Below are 17,975 nucleotides of genomic sequence, written 5' to 3'. Positions count from 1 at the left end.
AACTTTAAAACTACATTTTTAGGTACTTTTGAACAACATTTGCCAAGTCATTGAATGTACAGAGAATGTTTGTACAAATGTTCGTTTGAATATCTACCAGTGCAAAGCCAGCCTAAGACAGGAAGTGTGTTACTGGCCCAATCACCAGGTAAATACAGTATACATTTTTTGTTTTGGAGCTTAATACCGCTTTAAAGTTTGAATTGAATTGACTGCATCTAACCAGAGTAAAACATAAGGTGTCTGAATTAATGTCAACGTTTGGAAATATGTTTTATTGTATGTCATAGAGGTAAATCTTAATTACATACAATACAACAGAGAAACATAATCAACATTTTAGGATTTGTAGTAGCTGTGTGCTGAAAGCTAATTCCAATAAACATTACTAAATCTGAAAAAAATAAAATAATTCTCGAGTTGTTGGTGAAATTTTAGTATTCATTCTTGTAGTCATTTTATACCAGATACAAGTCCAAGGTTACCATATAATTCTTAATAATTGACAGAATTATGAGTTTTAGGCCTTGTTTACATGTACATAAGCATATCCCTGTGGAGGACCGTGTTTACCCGTATGGGGATGTGTAGGTGTTCCGTGCATCCCTGTACAGACAGTCCCATTGCTGTCAGTTGGGGCGCAGTAGCTGTACTGCCTGGGTGTGTTTTGGCCCTGCATGCACAAGGATATCAGATTGGGAGAAGCGTCTGTGTCCCGATTGACAGCAATGGGACTGCCTGAACATCTGTGCATCCTTGTCCATGTAAACACAGCTTTACCAGACATAGCCCTTGTACACACGGTCGGAGATTCTGACAACCAAATCCGTCGGATTTTGTCCGTCGGATTTTGTCAGACGGATCTTGTCCAAAACTGTTGCATACACACGGTCGGATGAAGTTGTCGGAAAATCCGATCTTTCAGAACGTGATGATGTAATTTCGTTATGATGGGACTACGTTCAGGCTAGTAGCCAATAGCTTTGATGTAGGAATTTGATCTGAGCATGCGTGGCACTTTGTCCGATCGGAATTCTCTACACATGATCGGAGTATGTCCGATCGGAGCATTTTGTCGGAAAATATTACCGGCAAGTTGGAAAATTTGGTCCGACGGATATTCCGACGGAAACAGTCCGATGCAGACCACACACAGTCGGAATATCCGACAAAACGCTCCGATCAGAAACATTCCGTCGGAATCTCTGACCGTGTGTACAAGGGCATACAGTTTTGTATTCCCCATGTGAACTAGGCATTCATTTTCTCTATCCCAGTGACCAGTGATACATGGCAGGATTAAACATCATCTAATATCTTTTAAATGTATTTGAGGTACTTTTCAGAATGTGGACCTTTGTGTTTTGGTAGGAAGCTGTTCCTGGGATGAATTCTTATGTGATGGACGGCGTTGTGTCTTGCTTCCAGCCCTCTGTGATGGAATCTTTGACTGCATTGACAGGACAGATGAAAAGAACTGCAGTCAGAGCCAATGGGGTATGTCTCTGATAAATGGCCACATACAAGCTGCTCCAAGCAGTCTCCCCCCTCGAACCCATGCTGCAAGCTTGTTTTTTGTTTTTTGCTCTTTAAGTCCTGTGGTGTAGTGAAACACACTCAAAAACTTCACACCTGGTGCAAAAAAAAGTGTGCACACAAAAGTGAGAACACAAAAAAGTGCACAGGGTATACACATGGTCCTCCTCCAAAGAGAAATTACCCTTGCCCTGATCCCCCAGGGTGCAAATATTCAGACAGGGACTGGAGTACTCACTGGCCCACCTGGCCGAAACCAGGCAGACATCATTCTCTGGGAGGCCTGCTGAAACAGACCAACCAAGTACTAGGTGGGCTCCCCCAAAGGGAGACCCCATGGGAGGGGGTGAACCTGACCAGAAGGCCATGTGCCCTTCACTCCAAGACTTTCAGGACAGGCTTGAGGCCCTACACCCTACTAGCTGGGAGGTGATAAAGTGCATACATGCTGTTCAAAAAGTACAGTGACAAACACAAATGAAAAAAAAAAAAAAAAAAAAGAGAGAAAAGGGGAAGTGGATAAGTGCATGTGCCATAGTGAGATATTATCGCAAGCCATTCGGCCAGGAGTAAAAAATTCCTCTGGTCCTGACCAAAAGACCCGCCCTAGAGGCAGATGTGAACAAAGTGTGTACATGGTGCAGTGACCTTGGTGCCAAAAACTGAAGATGAACGTCTCCACCTGTGAGAATTACGGCACCTCTGGACTACAACCCCAGGGGCACATACACCATGGGCTTCTTTCATGTAAACAATGTTTATTGCCACAATTGTATGGACACTGTGACTGTACTACACATAACAAGGTGCATATCACCATTATTGAGGCTGAACTCTGTGCATATAAATGTTTATCTAAATATATTCCTTAATAATCACAAACTATTTAAATCCACTTTGTGTGCAGTAAGTGCAGTTACAGACCCAGATATTACCCTGCTGTACATAACCAGTGCAGAGAGCAGAGCTGTAGGAGGGGCCCCTTGGAGACAAGACCAGTCGGAATGATAAGGACAGCAGTACCTGGTCTTCATAACAAGAAACTCCTACACAAAGGCAAAGAGCGGGAGCTGTTTTGTACAGAATTACTGCGTAGATTTGAGGAAATTAACAAAGAATTTAGAGATTCTGATAAGAAGAAATAAAGCCATTGCCTTTAGATAATATTTGTTTAGCCAAGAGTTCAGCTTTGGAGTCCAGCTGAATCTTCATGTTAAATTTGCGTAATGTAGTTCTGCTGCATTAAAACAAAAGTTGCAAAGTCTTAGCCCTTGTACACACGGTCGGAGATTCCGACTACCAAATCCGTCGGAGTAATTCTGACGGATTAATTCCGGAAGAGGTCCGGAAGTGATGTTGCATACACACGGTCGGACTAAGTTGTCAGAAAATCCGATTGTACATAACGTGATGACGTTATTTCGTTACGACGGGACTACGTTCAGGCTAGTAGCCAATAGCTTTGGTCTAGGAATTTGATCTGAGCATGCGTGGTACTGTGTCCGTCGGAGTAGGCTACACATGATCGGAGTATGTCCGATCGGAGCATTTTGTCGGAAAATTTTACCGGCAAGTTGGAAAACTTGGTCCGTCGGATATTCCGACAGAAACAGCCCGATGCAGACCACACACAGTCGGAATATCCGACAAAACGGTCCGATAGGACACATTCCGTCGGAATCTCCGACCGTATGTACAGGGGCTTACAGTTCAATTTCTTAGAAATCAGCCACAGTCTGAGCAGCAAAGCTAGTCCTCTGCCTGTATGCTGTAAAGAAGGACCCGTTCTCTCTATTGGGAAGCAGTGGCCCCTCTGTGACAGTCCAACACACACCCTGCTGTGCCAGACTTACTGTATAGCTTTTCAATCAGTAAAGTTCATACTCCCAGCTCATTGGAGAGTTCTAGCTCTGACTCCACAGACTCGAACACCTTTTGTTTTGATGCATGTATTTAGCCAACTGAACTTTCTTGTTCAAGAATTTTTTAATTGTAGGCATATAAAATATGTATAACAATACAAACGCGCCTTGTCTACCTGTGCAGAGCCTGCGACTGGCAACATAGAGAACATTACTGTACATACGCAGCATAAGCAAAGGAAGAAGGGCCTCCTTCTCAAACAGGTATATCCAACTTAAACAAAACATGTGCATTTTGGGGAAAAAACCCATTATTGCAAAGGTGTTCAGGACCTTTATGTGGGCAGTCCTGACATCGATAAGCAGACAAAGAAGGCTGTAAAAACTATCAAAAGGAGAAAACCAGAGCAGAGAGCAAGACAGGGGAGAGAGGGAAATGTAAAGTAGAAAAGAAAGAAGAGGGGCAGGGACCAGGGTCGCCCGAGACATCAGTTAGAGCCGACCCACGCTTGTCAGGTGAAGATAAGGTAAGGCATACGCCAACCATGGTTCCCAGACCTTGAGAAACTTGGCATGTGTGTTGTGGAGAATACTAGACATTTGTTAATTTAGCATCATGACCGTAAGTCCCTCATTCCCTAGAAGGGGGCTGTGGGTTTTTTCCAGTCCTGGGCAATAGTCTTTTTGGCTGCTATGAACAAATAAGATGCCAATTTTTGCTGACGAGTGAATAGGTCCAGAATGGGACAATGCAACAAAGCAAATTTAGCCTCCTTCTGCGTATTTAAATGGAACAAGGAATACAGCAGGCAAAACACTTGGGACCAGAAGCCCACCAGTCAAGGGCAGGTCCACCAGATATGTAGAGCATCCCCACAATGGTCACACCCCTGGAAGCATTATAAGTTGGATTAGCATGGGCCATACGGGCTGGAACCCAATACCACCGCAATAACACTTTATATGCTGCCTCTAAAGTGGCAGTTTTAAACAAAACATTTAGCAATTGAAGACCAGGCCTTGCTCCAAACCTCTGAGTCGATCTCCGTATCCGGATCTCACTACCACTCAGCCACATAGGATGTTAAAGTGGGAGTAAACTCTCATCTCTGACTTTTACCTATAAGTACTGTAAATATCTCCTAAACTTGCACAGTTTAGGAGATATTTATTGTATATGCAGCCAGTGGCCTCACCAACGCTAGCGCTCTGAAGGAATGTTTCTTCAGAGTCCTGTGCTGTAAACGGCGGATCCCACGTGCACGTGCAGGAGTGACATGATCGCGGCCCCTGTCAGTCACACAGCCAGAGTCCGTAGACCTGGAAGGAAAACTCTGTGAAAATGGAAGTGCCTGCAGTGGTGACAGCTCGGCGCTGAAAGGCTTCGTTTTCAGGTAAGTTTAACATAATGTGCTAGCATGCGATGCCCCTAGTTTAGGTGGATGGCCATGTCTTGGTAGGTTTGCAGTGCCATACTCTTTTCATTTTCGGATGATGGATTGAACAGTGCTCCATGAGATGTTCAAAGCTTGGGATTTTTTTTATAACCTAACCCTGCTTTTAAACTTCTCCACAACCTTTATCCCTGACCTGTCTGGTGTGTTCCTTGGCCTTCATGATGCACAAACCTCTGAGTGCTTCACAGGACAGCTGTATTTATACCGAGATTAAATTACACACAGGTGGACTCTATTTACTAAGAAAAAAAGGTGGCAATACAGCGCTGTCTAAACAATATATATAAAATTTCTGAAAATACCATGTACTCCTGATCCCAGCACTCAATGGATCACCTCTACTAACCCTACAGCTGCTGTTATCAATAAAAAATCCAATGTAAACAAAAAAAGAGTCTGATTAAAAATCACACACTAACAGCGCTACCTTAAACTAACATCTCTAAAAATCACAGTCATATATCACTCTATATACCCTTACAATGCGCATGCATATAAGATATAGTAATGTTAAAATTGCTTCATACACCACAGTGTGTTATATTAAGTCTATTAATTAGCACCTGCATGCAAAAGATCATATCCTCAAGTGCTACTGTGCTTTCATTATTAAGGTGCATATCAGTGTCCATACAATAAAAATTGCATCTCAGTGTCCATACACATAAACAAGAAAAGTAGAGGGGGTGACGTCAAACACAGTGTCCAAACAACTCAAACTTGTGAAGGTGTCCGTTCTTGTCTCCTGCACCTTCACCGATTCCACCTTGTGCATTCCCCCATGGGTGGCTGCTTACCAGAGGTTGTATGCAATTAGGCTTTAATAGGAATATCACTCGTATCACTTGCACTTCTCAGCTTATTCCGACTTCTCCCTCCACAGTGTTATTGTGTGAAATGCCACAAGTCACTGCCAGCAGGCAGGAAGGGGGGTGTAAATTTTAGAATGACAGGGAATTCGCTTCCTGTTCCTTGAGTGAGGCACAGTCTAGTCTCTAGAGATCTGGTCTACCAGAGGTAGACTTGCATGTCTTTGGATATAAAAGCGCCTATGCATAAAAACTCCAACCGGCCGGCTACAATATCACTGCCTGTCGCTTCCGGGATCAGAGCAGAATCACGGTGACGTCAGCACGCCGCTCCTCCCTACGCCGTTTCGTTAAAGAAACGTCTTCCACTGGCCCCTGGAAGATGTTATTCATTCCACAAGGTATTAATGTATTCATAAGGAATATCCAGCTGGTTTCTCATTTTAATATTTCACGTACCAAATTGGACCCCCCACAGCTGGGGTGAACTCTATTAACACCCCAAAATTTTATGATACTTTTTAAAATGCAAAGACACACTATGGTATTTAAAACCTCTATATTATGTATATGTTCTGAAATATGTTTTTTTAGGGTCCTTTTAGTAGGTCCCACATACATCAGATTACATGGGCACTGTAAGAAGTATACCACATGTGTAGTGCTACATGTTATAAATTCAGAAATTTTAAAGGTTCTATTATTACCGGTGGAAGTAAATTCAGTCAAACCTCTAATGGGACAATTTACTTGAGAGGATGCTTTACATCTCCTATATAAAAAGGACCTGGTACGGTCCCAATACACGCACGGTCTAATAGGAGGATCTAGAACTTTTTTTTACAACCCTATCCCCAAAATTGGGGGCTTTTCTATAAATGAAGGAAGGATTTTCCAGAAGGGCTTGTTTAAGCACTCTGTCCATACACAAAATATGAAAATATGCTCAATTGTTTTGTATTGTACATGAAAATTGGAGCTAAATCCTCTTTCATGCTTAACGTTACCTATACCCTCTTTATCTTTTAAGCAAGCTTCATGTGGGGTTTCTCCAATATCATATATCATTTTATCCAATTGGTGTTCCTTAAAACCTTTTTGTACAAGCCTATCCTTAATAGCTTTCGATGGTGTCAGAAAGTCCGTGTCCATAGGGCAGTTTCTTCTCACCCACATTATCTGTCACTTTAGGATGTTTCTTAACCAATAGGGATGATGATCACTACTTACCAGGAGGTAACTGTTCCTATCTGTAGGTTTAAAGTATACTGTAGTAGACAGTAGCCCCCCCTGTCTTGACACATTTACATCCAGATAGTGAATCTGTTCTCTATTATATTCATAATCCAATTTTTTATTGTTATTATTAGAGTTGAGTTCTGACAAAAAAAATGTGTGTAGGGAGCTCTCATTTCCCTCCTAAATAAAGAATAGGTCATCTATGTACCTTTTATAAAAAAGTAGACCATCTCCCAATCCCCCATAAAAATGCTTGCTAGGCTAAGGGAAAACTTTGCCCCCATCGCAATACCTCTTTTTTGTGAAAAAAACTGATGGTTATACCAGAAGTAGTTATGAGACAGGCAGAAATCTACCTATCTCAAAAATACTTTCTGTTTGAATGGTATCCTGCTAAGGGCCCAATTTAGGGCCAGCAGAGCGCCATCATGCTGGATGATGGTGTATAGTGATGAAACATCTGCTGTCACCCAATAAACGTCAGACTGACAGGTTAATTCCACTGATTAACTGTAAAGCCCCATACCACTATCAGTTTTTCTGCTGAGTTTTTACTTCAGGTTTACCAAAACCATGTTGTGCAAGGGCCTGGCTGATTGCATACAAATTGAAACTCCTAAGGTTTGACCTCATATTATATGGTTTTGGTAAATATGAAGGAAAAACTGATAGTGTGAATGGGGCTTAAGAAATTCTTTGTGTCTTTTAAGTAGGCTTTTGTCTGCAGGACACTTGTTTTGTAAAAAAAAAACTGTCAAGGTACTGCCCCACTCTTGCTGTAACTGACCCTATACTGTTCACAATATTAATCACGTTAATGCATCCCCTGCATTAAGGAAAAAAAGTCCCTGTTTTTGTATTATCCCCATCGGTCCAGAGCAGTACTGTAGCGGTTCTCTCTTCTCTCTCTGCTGACAGAGGCAGCAGCGGGAACCATTGGCTGCTACCGCTGTCAGTAAAATCCTGTAAGCAGAGGTGGATGGGGCTGAGCAGCACTGTGTGTGTAAATAGACACATCCATAACCCTTCTTCACTCCATCCAATCTATTGGCTGTACTTGGGCTTCAAAGCTGAACTCCAGGATAGAAATTGTATTAGATAGATAGCTTGGTAGCCCTAAAAACATGTTTACTGTGTTTATATCTTGCTGCAAAGTGGCTCAGTACACACAGTGCTGGATTTCTTGGTGCTACAGAGTTTAGATCTGTATCTACAGCAGTGAAGGGTCCCAATCACATCTCTCCCCTCTCCTTCACCGCCATAGTCACATATCTCATCCCTGCAGGACCTGGAAATCCAGCAATATGTGTAGAAGCCGGCTTGCAGCTATGTGTTTTTTATACTATGCAGCAGCCAGCCACACACAGTGAAACATGCTGCTAGCTAATACACTGCTTAATATTAGAATCTAATAACTAAATGTATGGGTATATATTATGACTTCCTATTTCTAGGATAATACCATGTGTGTATATTGATGACAGCAGTAAAAAAAAAAAAAAACTGAGAGAAAGTGAGGGAAGGAGACCGCAGATCTGGTATATTAAAATCCACTATAATTGACAAAATAGTATAAAATCACTTATATCAGTGCTAATACTGCAGCCAGAAATAACAGGATAGAAGCAAGCCATGTAATTACCAGCAGGAGTGGCGAGGAGAGGTGAAACCAGCAGTCAGCTCATGCTGTATCGTTAGAGCAGGACCCACGCAAGCCCCTTTCACACTGGGGCGGTGCGGGCGTCGGCGGTAAAGCGCCGCTATTTTTAGCGGGGCTTTACCGTCGTTTTAGCGGCAGTCTGCGGGCGCTAGCGGGGTGGTTTTAACCCCCACTAGCGGCCGAAAAAGGGTTAAATTCGCCGGCATAGCGCCGCTGCAGCGGCACTATGCCGGCGGTATTGCCGCGCTGTCCCATTGATTTCAATGGGTAGGAACGGTTTAGGAGCGGTGAATACACCGCTCCTTCACCGCTCCAAAGATGCGGCTAGCAGGACTTTTTTCACTGTCCTGCCAGCGCACCGCTCCAGTGTGAAAGCCCTCCAGCTTTCACACTGGAGTGAAAGGGGCTGGTTTTTTTCAGGCGCTACACAGGCGCTATTTTTAGCGCTGTAACGCCTGAATACCGCCCCAGTGTGAAAGCAGCCTTAGTGTAAACAGTGAGCATCCACATGGCTTCAATCTGATCAGAATTGGTCAAACAAGGTAATGCATTTCTCAAGCCTGATGGGAAGACAACAAACAGCTGCCTTAGTATATGTAAACCCAGCATTTCATATTCCTGATATGTGCCTGCTGTACCATGTACTTGTATAAGAATGTATCCTGTTCTTTTTGTATTGTTTCCTGTGTATGAAATCCCTGGTGTTCCTGTCAGTCCCAGAGGGTATGTGATCACATGTAAAAAAAGGTGAATGAAGGTATTTCATTTTATTTTTTATTTTTTTTATATCTATACACAAATGTTTTACCTTTCATTCCTATTTTAAACTGTATGGGTTGTTTTACAAGGTGAGGGTTTACATAAACATTAAATCTAATGAGATTATGGTGGTGTTAGTAGGCTTATCATATGCTTTGATAATATTTAAAAAACAAAATCGATGGACTTGTGTCTTTTTTCAACCTAACTATGTAACTATGTAAAAACGTGGAAAGTTAGAATCCTTGTGAATAAAGCTAAAATAATACAAAAATTATACAAAACAAGTAATAAAAACTGGAAGAACTAATGCTGAAAATTCTGTGCCAGATACAATGCAATTGTAGAAGGGACCCACTGGGTGGAGACATTGTTTATTATATAAATTCAGCTAAAAGATATGTGTTAGCTAAGATGTTCAAGATATAAATAAAAAAAATGTTCCTCTGTTATAGTTTTAAACTTTTATGCTAATGAAGAGTAGGGAAAGAATGGATTCTTTATTCTAATCCTGAAAGTATTTGTGGATTTATATGTGTGATATGTAGCACGGTGGAGAATACATCAGTTTTCTACATTGGTACACACCTGAGAGATTAGTGGTGCATGCTTGATTTTTGTACTTATTTGTTGTACAGCTTTGTTTTTTATGGTGGGGGCTTTCCTTTAAACAAATCTAGGTTTTGTGGTGGAATAGGACCTCATTTTGGATCTTGGAGGGAAATGTGACAATATTTCTTGATAATGCGTTATATTGAGCAGCATTTGCAAATAAACTGGGCAAAGAAGTTGATATCAGAAGTAGAGTTTTTATCCTGTGCCTTGGTGTTGGCGGTAGGTTCTAAATAATGTATATACTTCAAGTTCCCTTTTTAACTTCCAGGGGATCTCCCTTTTTAGTAAATTAATATTTAAGCATATTACTTTGTGTGCCATAGTAATCATTTAATGTAATTTGAATAAGTGTCTTTATTTATTATTAATTATTATATTTACTATATATTTCCACCTGGGATAGTGACAAATTTGGAATAAGAGTTCCTTGTGGTGGTTAACAGATGTTACATTGGTATTTCAATGACTAAATGCTAAGTCAAGGAAAACATTTTTTACTATATACAGTATATGTAAAGCTAAGACCAAGTATGTTATTATGATAGAATTCTACAAATAAAGGGATGTGCTCTGAATAACCAGGATATCATCAATGTAGCGCCAAGTAAAAAAAAAAAAAAAACATTATGAAAAGTAAAGGGATTGTTGTTGGTGATGTTCAGATATTCCCAATACCCCATACTCTCTACTTCATGCTCATCACTGTGCCTTTTACCTATAGCTAATACTGTATTCATCTTGAAAAGTAATTGTGCTCAAGGGCAACCTTTGTACAATCAGGTTTAAACTAAGAATGTTGTAGTTGATGTCCAGGTAAGTGGCCAGGAACTGATTAAGAGCTGTATGGCCCACCTCATGGGAAATCGAGGTATCGTGATAGTTTACATCTAATGACAGCCATGTATAGTTGGGGTCCCATTTTTTGGATATCAGGGTGTCCAGAAGGTGTAGCGTGTCACATGAACTTGATGGACTGGTGTCTTTATTCAAACTTACTAGCTATGTAACTATGTAACTATATAAACTACACTATGTCCACCCTAATATCTCTTCTGGAATTGCATGGTACATATAGGATTTTCTACATGAATTCTTCTTCCATTTTCACAATTTATTTTGTACAACAAAATGGGTTTAAGCCTTATTTACAATTATTCTCACTTTCCATATTGTTTAATAAGATGTATGCTGTTGTGTACTCATGCGAATTAGAGTTAAAACAGCCCTCGGCTGCCTACTTATTAGGCTTGAGAAAAGGGCATAGCCCCAATATGCATTGCCTTGCATGGCCAACATTCCCATAGCCTTACGGGCCAAGAGATTTGTTGACACCTTTTAACTGGATCCTGCTTGGAAGATACTGCACAAGCTGGAGACTGGTTTTATCTCTGACTACCGCAGCTGCGGATCTTTACACAACTGGATGCTATTCCGATTGTCCTGTTACAAGTGCTCCAGTATTACTTTTGATGTAAATGATGCTTACATCAATGCTATTCTGTCAATTGAATCTACTTTTACTACACCAGACCTGCTCCCTTCTCTGTTTCCCATTGTTGTGCTGGATCATCCCTGATCTTAAGGAGCTGTGCAGTTCCCCTCCCCATCTCTCCATGATGTCTGGATTGACAGTGAACTAAAATGGACTGACACCTAATTGCTGCTAACACAGTATTGTGCACCACTTTTCATTTTTTTATAGAGGAAGAAAATATACAGTCATTTATTTCTGTTCTTTCAGACTGTGGGGGCTCTTTAAATGAACTCCAAGGGTCTGTCTTCTCCCCCAGCCATCCTGAACTTTATCCCAGTAAAACTGTTTGTCGATGGCTTATCTCTGTATCAGATGGACTGACTATCCAGCTGCAGTTCCACAACTTTAGCCTGGTGTCCCAGAAAGGCTGCAATTATGATTATGTTGAGGTCCATGACAGTGCTGGATATGGAATTGCCAGTTTGATGGGAAGGTAGGTAAATTCTGCTAGACAGGACTACTTCTGTCACATTTTATTCCAAAATTACATTGTCATATAAATGAGTAATTTGGAGTTCCTTCTTACTGTGTGTCTAATCGGGCTACCATTATGCTTGCTTAAAAAAACAACTAAAAAATCACGTTTCTGATTGTCAGTAACACATTTCAATGTATAATCAAAAGTTCCATTCCACTGCTTTTACTGTCAGCATAACTATCAAAATCCTCAGTGTTGCACTGTTTGCCTTAGTAGAAACAATCTGCTAGTAGGCTAGGATGTTGCTGTTTGTATTTACAGATTTTTGTGCACAGAGTACAACATTTTAGCACTAAGTGTTTTTTTTTAATGTTTTTTCATGTTAGGGTGTTAGTTTGTCATAAATTTCTTCACAGTGGTTCTAGAAGTTTTAATGCAGAGTGGGCAAAACTCCAGCTCCAGCATCTGTGTGCCTTGTGCAGGGCCGCTGTTAAAAATCATGGGGCCCCGTACAGTCTACCTGGCGGGGCCCCCCACATAAGCCTGAACCTGAGCACCCCTCCCTCTAACCAGTGGACTGTGTACAATGGAGAAATGCAGGGTTTAATATACATATGCAAGAATCAGAAGTGGGTAATGTTCATGTTTTAGTGGTCAGGCGTGAGTAATGCATATAATGCAGGGGGTTGGAATATGTAACATACAGAATAAAGGGGTCAGGAGTGGGTATTGATTAGTTCAGGGGTCAGGAGTGGGTAATGCATATAATGCAGGGGGTTTGGAATATGTAACATACAGGCATACCCCACTTTGAAGTACACAATGGGGTTTATTTACTAAAGCTGGAAAGTGCAAAATCAGGCTCACTTCTGCATAGAAACCAATTATTACCAAAGCTTAATTGAACAAGCCGAGGTTAGAAACTCATTGGTTTCTATGCAGAAGTGAGCCTGATTTTTCACTTTCCAGCTTTAGTAAATAAACCCCATTGTGTACTTAAAAGTGGGGTATGCCTGTACAGAATAAAGGGGTCAGGAGTGGGTATTGATTAGTTCAGGGGTCAGGATTGGGTAATACATAGAATACAGAGGATCTGGGGTATGTAGCATACAGAGTACAGGGGACAGGAGGGGGTAACAGGCAAAGGTAGCAAATAGGGTAGGTTTGCCACCTGTCCAGGATTCACCCGGACAGTTCGGGTTTTGAATCATGTGTCCGGGTTTCAGTCCACTTGAAACCTGGACAGAATATTAAGGCAGTAATGCAGTGCAGAACAGTGAGGGTGAGGGGGCACTATGCAAGCCACATTACTATTCTCCTTGGAGCGCCCAAAGGTGTCCTAGGTCTTTTGCAATCCTTTACAGAATCCCCCAAAAATTTTTTTTGCTGTGCGCCACTAAAGTGTTCGGGTTTGGCTTGAAGAAAAAGTGGCAACCCTAAAATAGGGGTATACAAATGTTATCTCCCGTGTGGCATTTGATATCCCAAAATGACCCTTACCATTAAAGGGGACCACTTGCAACTGTGTACAATGAATGTAGTTGCAGCCAGGTACAGGTTTTAATGGATTAAATCAGGAGGCAAATTATTGCTTCCCCACCACCTAGCAAAAACCCACTGAAAAGTGATCCACTGTGGATGACTCTTCAGTGGCCAACACAAGCATTCACTAATACACAGCAATTATGCCCCTAAGATGTGTCACTCCAGCCATGTGGTTACTGTGGCAGCATTAATACTGTATATTAACGCAATAGAAAGTACAGCAGGGAAAAGACTTTCACTCTGGGCACGGTGAATACCCACAATATTTTAGATATGTGGGAGAGCAGTATGCAGTATGGCCAACTTTATGCTCAGAGCCCGGGCCCAGTCTCTACCTCCACCTAACATCCCCCGGCTTCACCTGATCCTGCTGGCTTCTTTTATCTGGGGTCTACATGCAGTGCTTCTCCTGGGGTGGGGGGCTTGGATCCTCTGGATCTGGGAGCGTGGGGACCGGCCAGAAGCTGAGCTCCTCTAAAACCTCTGCTCCTTCCACCTGGGCACAAAGTTGGACAGCCGGAAGCAGAAAGCATAGTATTTAAACACTTTCGGGAGTAATCTGCAGCCGTATGTCCAGACAATTACATTACACAAGTCCCGGCCAGCGTATTGATATAGAAGAGACTGGGACTTGTGTAATGTACTGTATGTAATAGTCTGGACATACGGATGCAGATTACTCCCAAAAGTGTTTAAATAATTTGCTTTCTGCTTCCTCCCACGCACACTACATGAGACCCTAGCTCAGGATTAGTATAGTCTCTATAATGTGGGAGTCCCCCCTCTCCCTCTGGGCCCCCCTACAGGGCAGGGCCCAGTACAGGAGGGCTGGTGGTCCCCCCCCCCCCCCCTATCAGTGGCCCTGGCCTTGTGTATCAATGGTGTCTTGTTAATGTGATACATAGACTAACCATTTAAAAAGGGTAAAAGTAGGGGCAGCACCAGTCAGTTACTTATAGGAGGGGAAATAAAAATCCTGCCCTATGTGTGATTGCATTAGGTACTCTTACGGCTTGTACTACAAAGTGTAACGATAACAATTAAATGGGAATGATGTGGGATCAATTTAATTAAATTTTCTAAGCTTTTAATTCTAATGTTTATGGCACTGATTTGATATTTTGTCTCATAATATGTATACATTCCTTATTTTATAAACAAGGAATGTGTGACAAGTGAGTCCCAAAGCACTATAGGCTATTTTTACTGGCGCTTTAGCCTTTTTCGGCCACTAGTGGGGCGCTTCTTTTAACCCCTGCTAGCAGCCGATGAAGGGCTAAAAAGCGCCACTGCCGAAGTACTTTAGCGAAACTGCCTACTGATTTCAACGTATATAGCGCTCCTAAAGCACCCCAAAGATGCTGCTTGCAGGACTTTTTTTAACGTCCCACAAGCGTACCGCTCCAGCGTGAAAGCACTCGAGCTTTCACACTGGAGTGACAGGAGAGGCGCTTTACGGGTGCTATACTGCAATAAATCAGACAACATAGATTTTACTCTCCCACAGTGCACACAATATTATATACTAATCTGTTTATTTAGGTTCTGTGGTTCTGAAATCCCTCCGACCCTTACTTCTTCTGGGGCTCAGATGACTATTCTATTTGTGGCCGGTACAGTATCAGATATAGGATTCTTTGCAACATATGAAGCTTTAAACACTACAGAAAGTAAGTTTATATTTCTTTCACAGTATATACTGCTTTTTGTTTTTCTGAACTGTTTTATTATTATATTTGTACTACCATACTTATTCACTATTTAGAAAGAACAGGGTGCAGGCTCGGTTCATGCTGCTGCGACGGCAATGTCATACAACATTGCCTGCGACTTCCTTCCGACTTGTTCTGACTTGCATGCTATTTATGAGCTTGTACAAGGGCTAAAATTGTACCCAAGTCAGACCAGTAATGCAGGAACCTTTTCTAAATTCAGAGCGACTTGTGTAGGATCAACTAAGACAGCTTTCATTAGGAAACATTGAATTTGACATGTCATGCGTCTTGGGGTCTTACAAGTCTGATCCCTTCTTGTAGTGTGTGACCCGAATCTTAATGTCCATATTCACATTTATTTTTTTATTTTTATTTCTTGGGTTTTCATTTATGGTTACTGAGATATACACTGCCTTGAGAAAGTATTCGTACCCCTTGAAATTTTCCACATTTTGTCATGTTACAACCAAAAATGGAAATGTATTTTATTGGGTTTTTGTGTGATAGACCAACACAAAGTAGCACATAATTGTGAAGTGGAAGGAAAGTGATAAATGGTTATCAAATTTTACAAATAAATACGTATGTGAAAAGTGTGGCGTGCATATGTATTCAGCCCCCTGAGTCAATACTTTGTAGAACCACCTTTTGCTGCAATTACAGCTGCAAATCTTTTTGGGTAAGTCTACCAGTTTTGCCCATCTAGAGAGTGACATTTTTTCTCATTCTTCTTTGCAAAATATCTGAAGCTCTGTCAGATTGGATGGAAAGCACCTGTAAACAGCAATTTTCAAGTCTTGCCACAGATTCTCAATTGGATTTAGGTCTGGACTTTGACTGGGCCATTCTAACACATGAATATGCTTTGATTTAAACCATTTCATTGTAGCTCTGGCTGTATGTTTAGGGTCGTTGTCCTGCTGGAAGGTGAACCTCCTCCCCAGTCTCAAGTCTTTTGCAGGCTCTAACAGGCTTTCTTCTAATGTAGCAGGCATGTTGTAATGCCGTTTCTCCTTTTGGCCACAAGATGGAGACAGAGGGAAGTTTCAGAAAGTGCTGAGGGGACATAAGAGACGGAAGTACTGAGTTAAAGGGGAGAGAGAGTGCTGACAGGAGACAGAGGAGATTGCTTAAAAGAGAGGGAGATACCAACTCTCAAAAAGTCCTTTGCTGGGACACAGTGACACATAACAGTGAGGGGAGGTGGAGTGTATGAGGGGAAGGAACTGAGGTGCCAGAGTGAGGAGAGAGATACATGCAGACACCAGGGACTGTGTGCCCCAACAGAAGAGGAGGGATATCCTGAAGGGGTCTGTGTGCCCCAACAGAAGAGGAGGGATATCCTGAAGCCAGGAAAAAAGAGTCTGTAAGGAGAATAAGGAGAGCGGTCTGGGAAGGGAGAAACAGAGACAACATCAGAGGGGGGAAAGCCAAGCTTTTCTAGAGACTGCCAGGAGAGTGTTGCCTGGAGACAGAGGAGTGAGGATGTCTGAGGGGAGCCAGGAGCAGAGACAGCCATGTGGTCCACTACTATTTAGTCGAGGGACCCTACTCAGTAGCCCAGCACCACTCAGCTCAGCAGAGATGACCCACGCCTTTCAGGGATCGAGATACCCATCTGGGTATCGTGTCAGCCGCAGCCTGTTCACCTTGCGAGTTTTGCTACCAGTCATCTCGATCAGCCATCAGCAAGAGGTCTAGTGCCTTACAACATCACTAGGACCATCAGGAGCCTAAACCAGCACCTGGGACTATTGTTGTGTTATCGCACAGAGGACTGGTGAGCTGGTGTAAACCCAACATCCTTCTTGACACCATACTGACACTGCATGCAGACATCACTTTCACTTTTTAGTGTCATGGGATGCTTGTTTCGAGCTGCCATCTCTAGTAGTTTACCCTTTTAAATCTCTACCTAACGGAACATTCTAGAGGATTACTGCTCCATGCAAGCTTGTTTAAACCTTCTCTTAAAACAAGGGCCCCACCGTTTGCTAGCAGAAGACACTAGTATTCTTCACCTCAGGACCTGAAATATTACAGAACTGTACTTACTGTATTTGTGTAACTCTTTTCTTTTCATTGTGTGTTTGCCTCTCAAAGGTGTTTGCGGCCCAGAAGGAGCTGAGAGGTTGACAAGTCTTCTCTCCTCCCTCTCAGCGCCTGTGGTAAGGGCATATAGATTACTGCCCTTTCTATACCTGCAATTACTAAATATTAAAGATTATCTTTTCTAATGTATTAGTTATTTGTAGCGGAGTCGGGTAAGTCTGCAAGAGGTGAAAGCAGTGTGCCTGTAGGGGAGGTAATACCTGTGGCCATTAAGGGAGATAACTTGGTTGTGTCGGTTAAAGCCAGTGCCAAGCGCAACTATCTCCTGGCCAAAGAGTGCTCCACCATGACCAATTCAGACATCCCCTCTGATGGATTATCTAAACTGTTTTCAAATACTCTATCCTGGACAGGGAAGTGGAGTGACAATGATGAGGAGCACATGTGTGACATAGAAGAGGATGAAGTTCCCTCTGCTACTGCCACTAAAATTTGGCTGTCTGCCAATGCAGCTCCGTTGGGATGCATTACTAAATCTTTTGAGGAGGGTCAGTGGACTTGATGGGTCCCCAAAGCTTGCCATACCAAACAAACGCCCATGAATGTCTAATTGCAAGCCAGATGTTGTTGCTGGGTACCCGGTTCAGCATGCTCCAGACGCATGGGTCCTACCCGGGTATGGAGACCCTAAGACCCTGCCCAGGCTGCCCAAAGTGCAGCAAATCATCATAAAGAAAGTGGCTGAGGAATACAGGTTCCTGTATCCCTACATCC

At 42.3% G+C, this 17,975-nt stretch overlaps 1 protein-coding gene across 5 annotated transcripts in view; it reads left to right on the top strand.

Moving 5' to 3' along the window:
• MFRP (membrane frizzled-related protein) overlaps positions 1–17,975 on the top strand; it is a 120,860-nt gene that overhangs the window by 87,190 nt on the left and 15,695 nt on the right. For 4 of the 5 annotated variants that reach the window (XM_077456803.1, XM_077456806.1, XM_077456805.1 and 1 more), the window contains 3 exons: positions 1,372–1,497; positions 11,679–11,904; positions 14,977–15,104. In XM_077456803.1, coding sequence (XP_077312929.1) covers positions 1,372–1,497; positions 11,679–11,904; positions 14,977–15,104 — 480 coding nt within the window. The remainder of the gene's footprint in view (positions 1–1,371; positions 1,498–11,678; positions 11,905–14,976; positions 15,105–17,975) is intronic. The other variant, XM_077456807.1, reaches the window with a different exon arrangement.

Source organism: Lithobates pipiens, unplaced genomic scaffold (assembly GCF_037356315.1).
Source record: "Lithobates pipiens isolate NorthernLeopardFrog02 unplaced genomic scaffold, aLitPip1_a1.2 Scaffold_27, whole genome shotgun sequence".
NCBI lineage: Eukaryota > Metazoa > Chordata > Amphibia > Anura > Ranidae > Lithobates > Lithobates pipiens.
The sequence above is the reverse complement of the archived record's forward strand: the minus strand, read 5'-3'. Positions and strand labels throughout refer to the sequence as shown.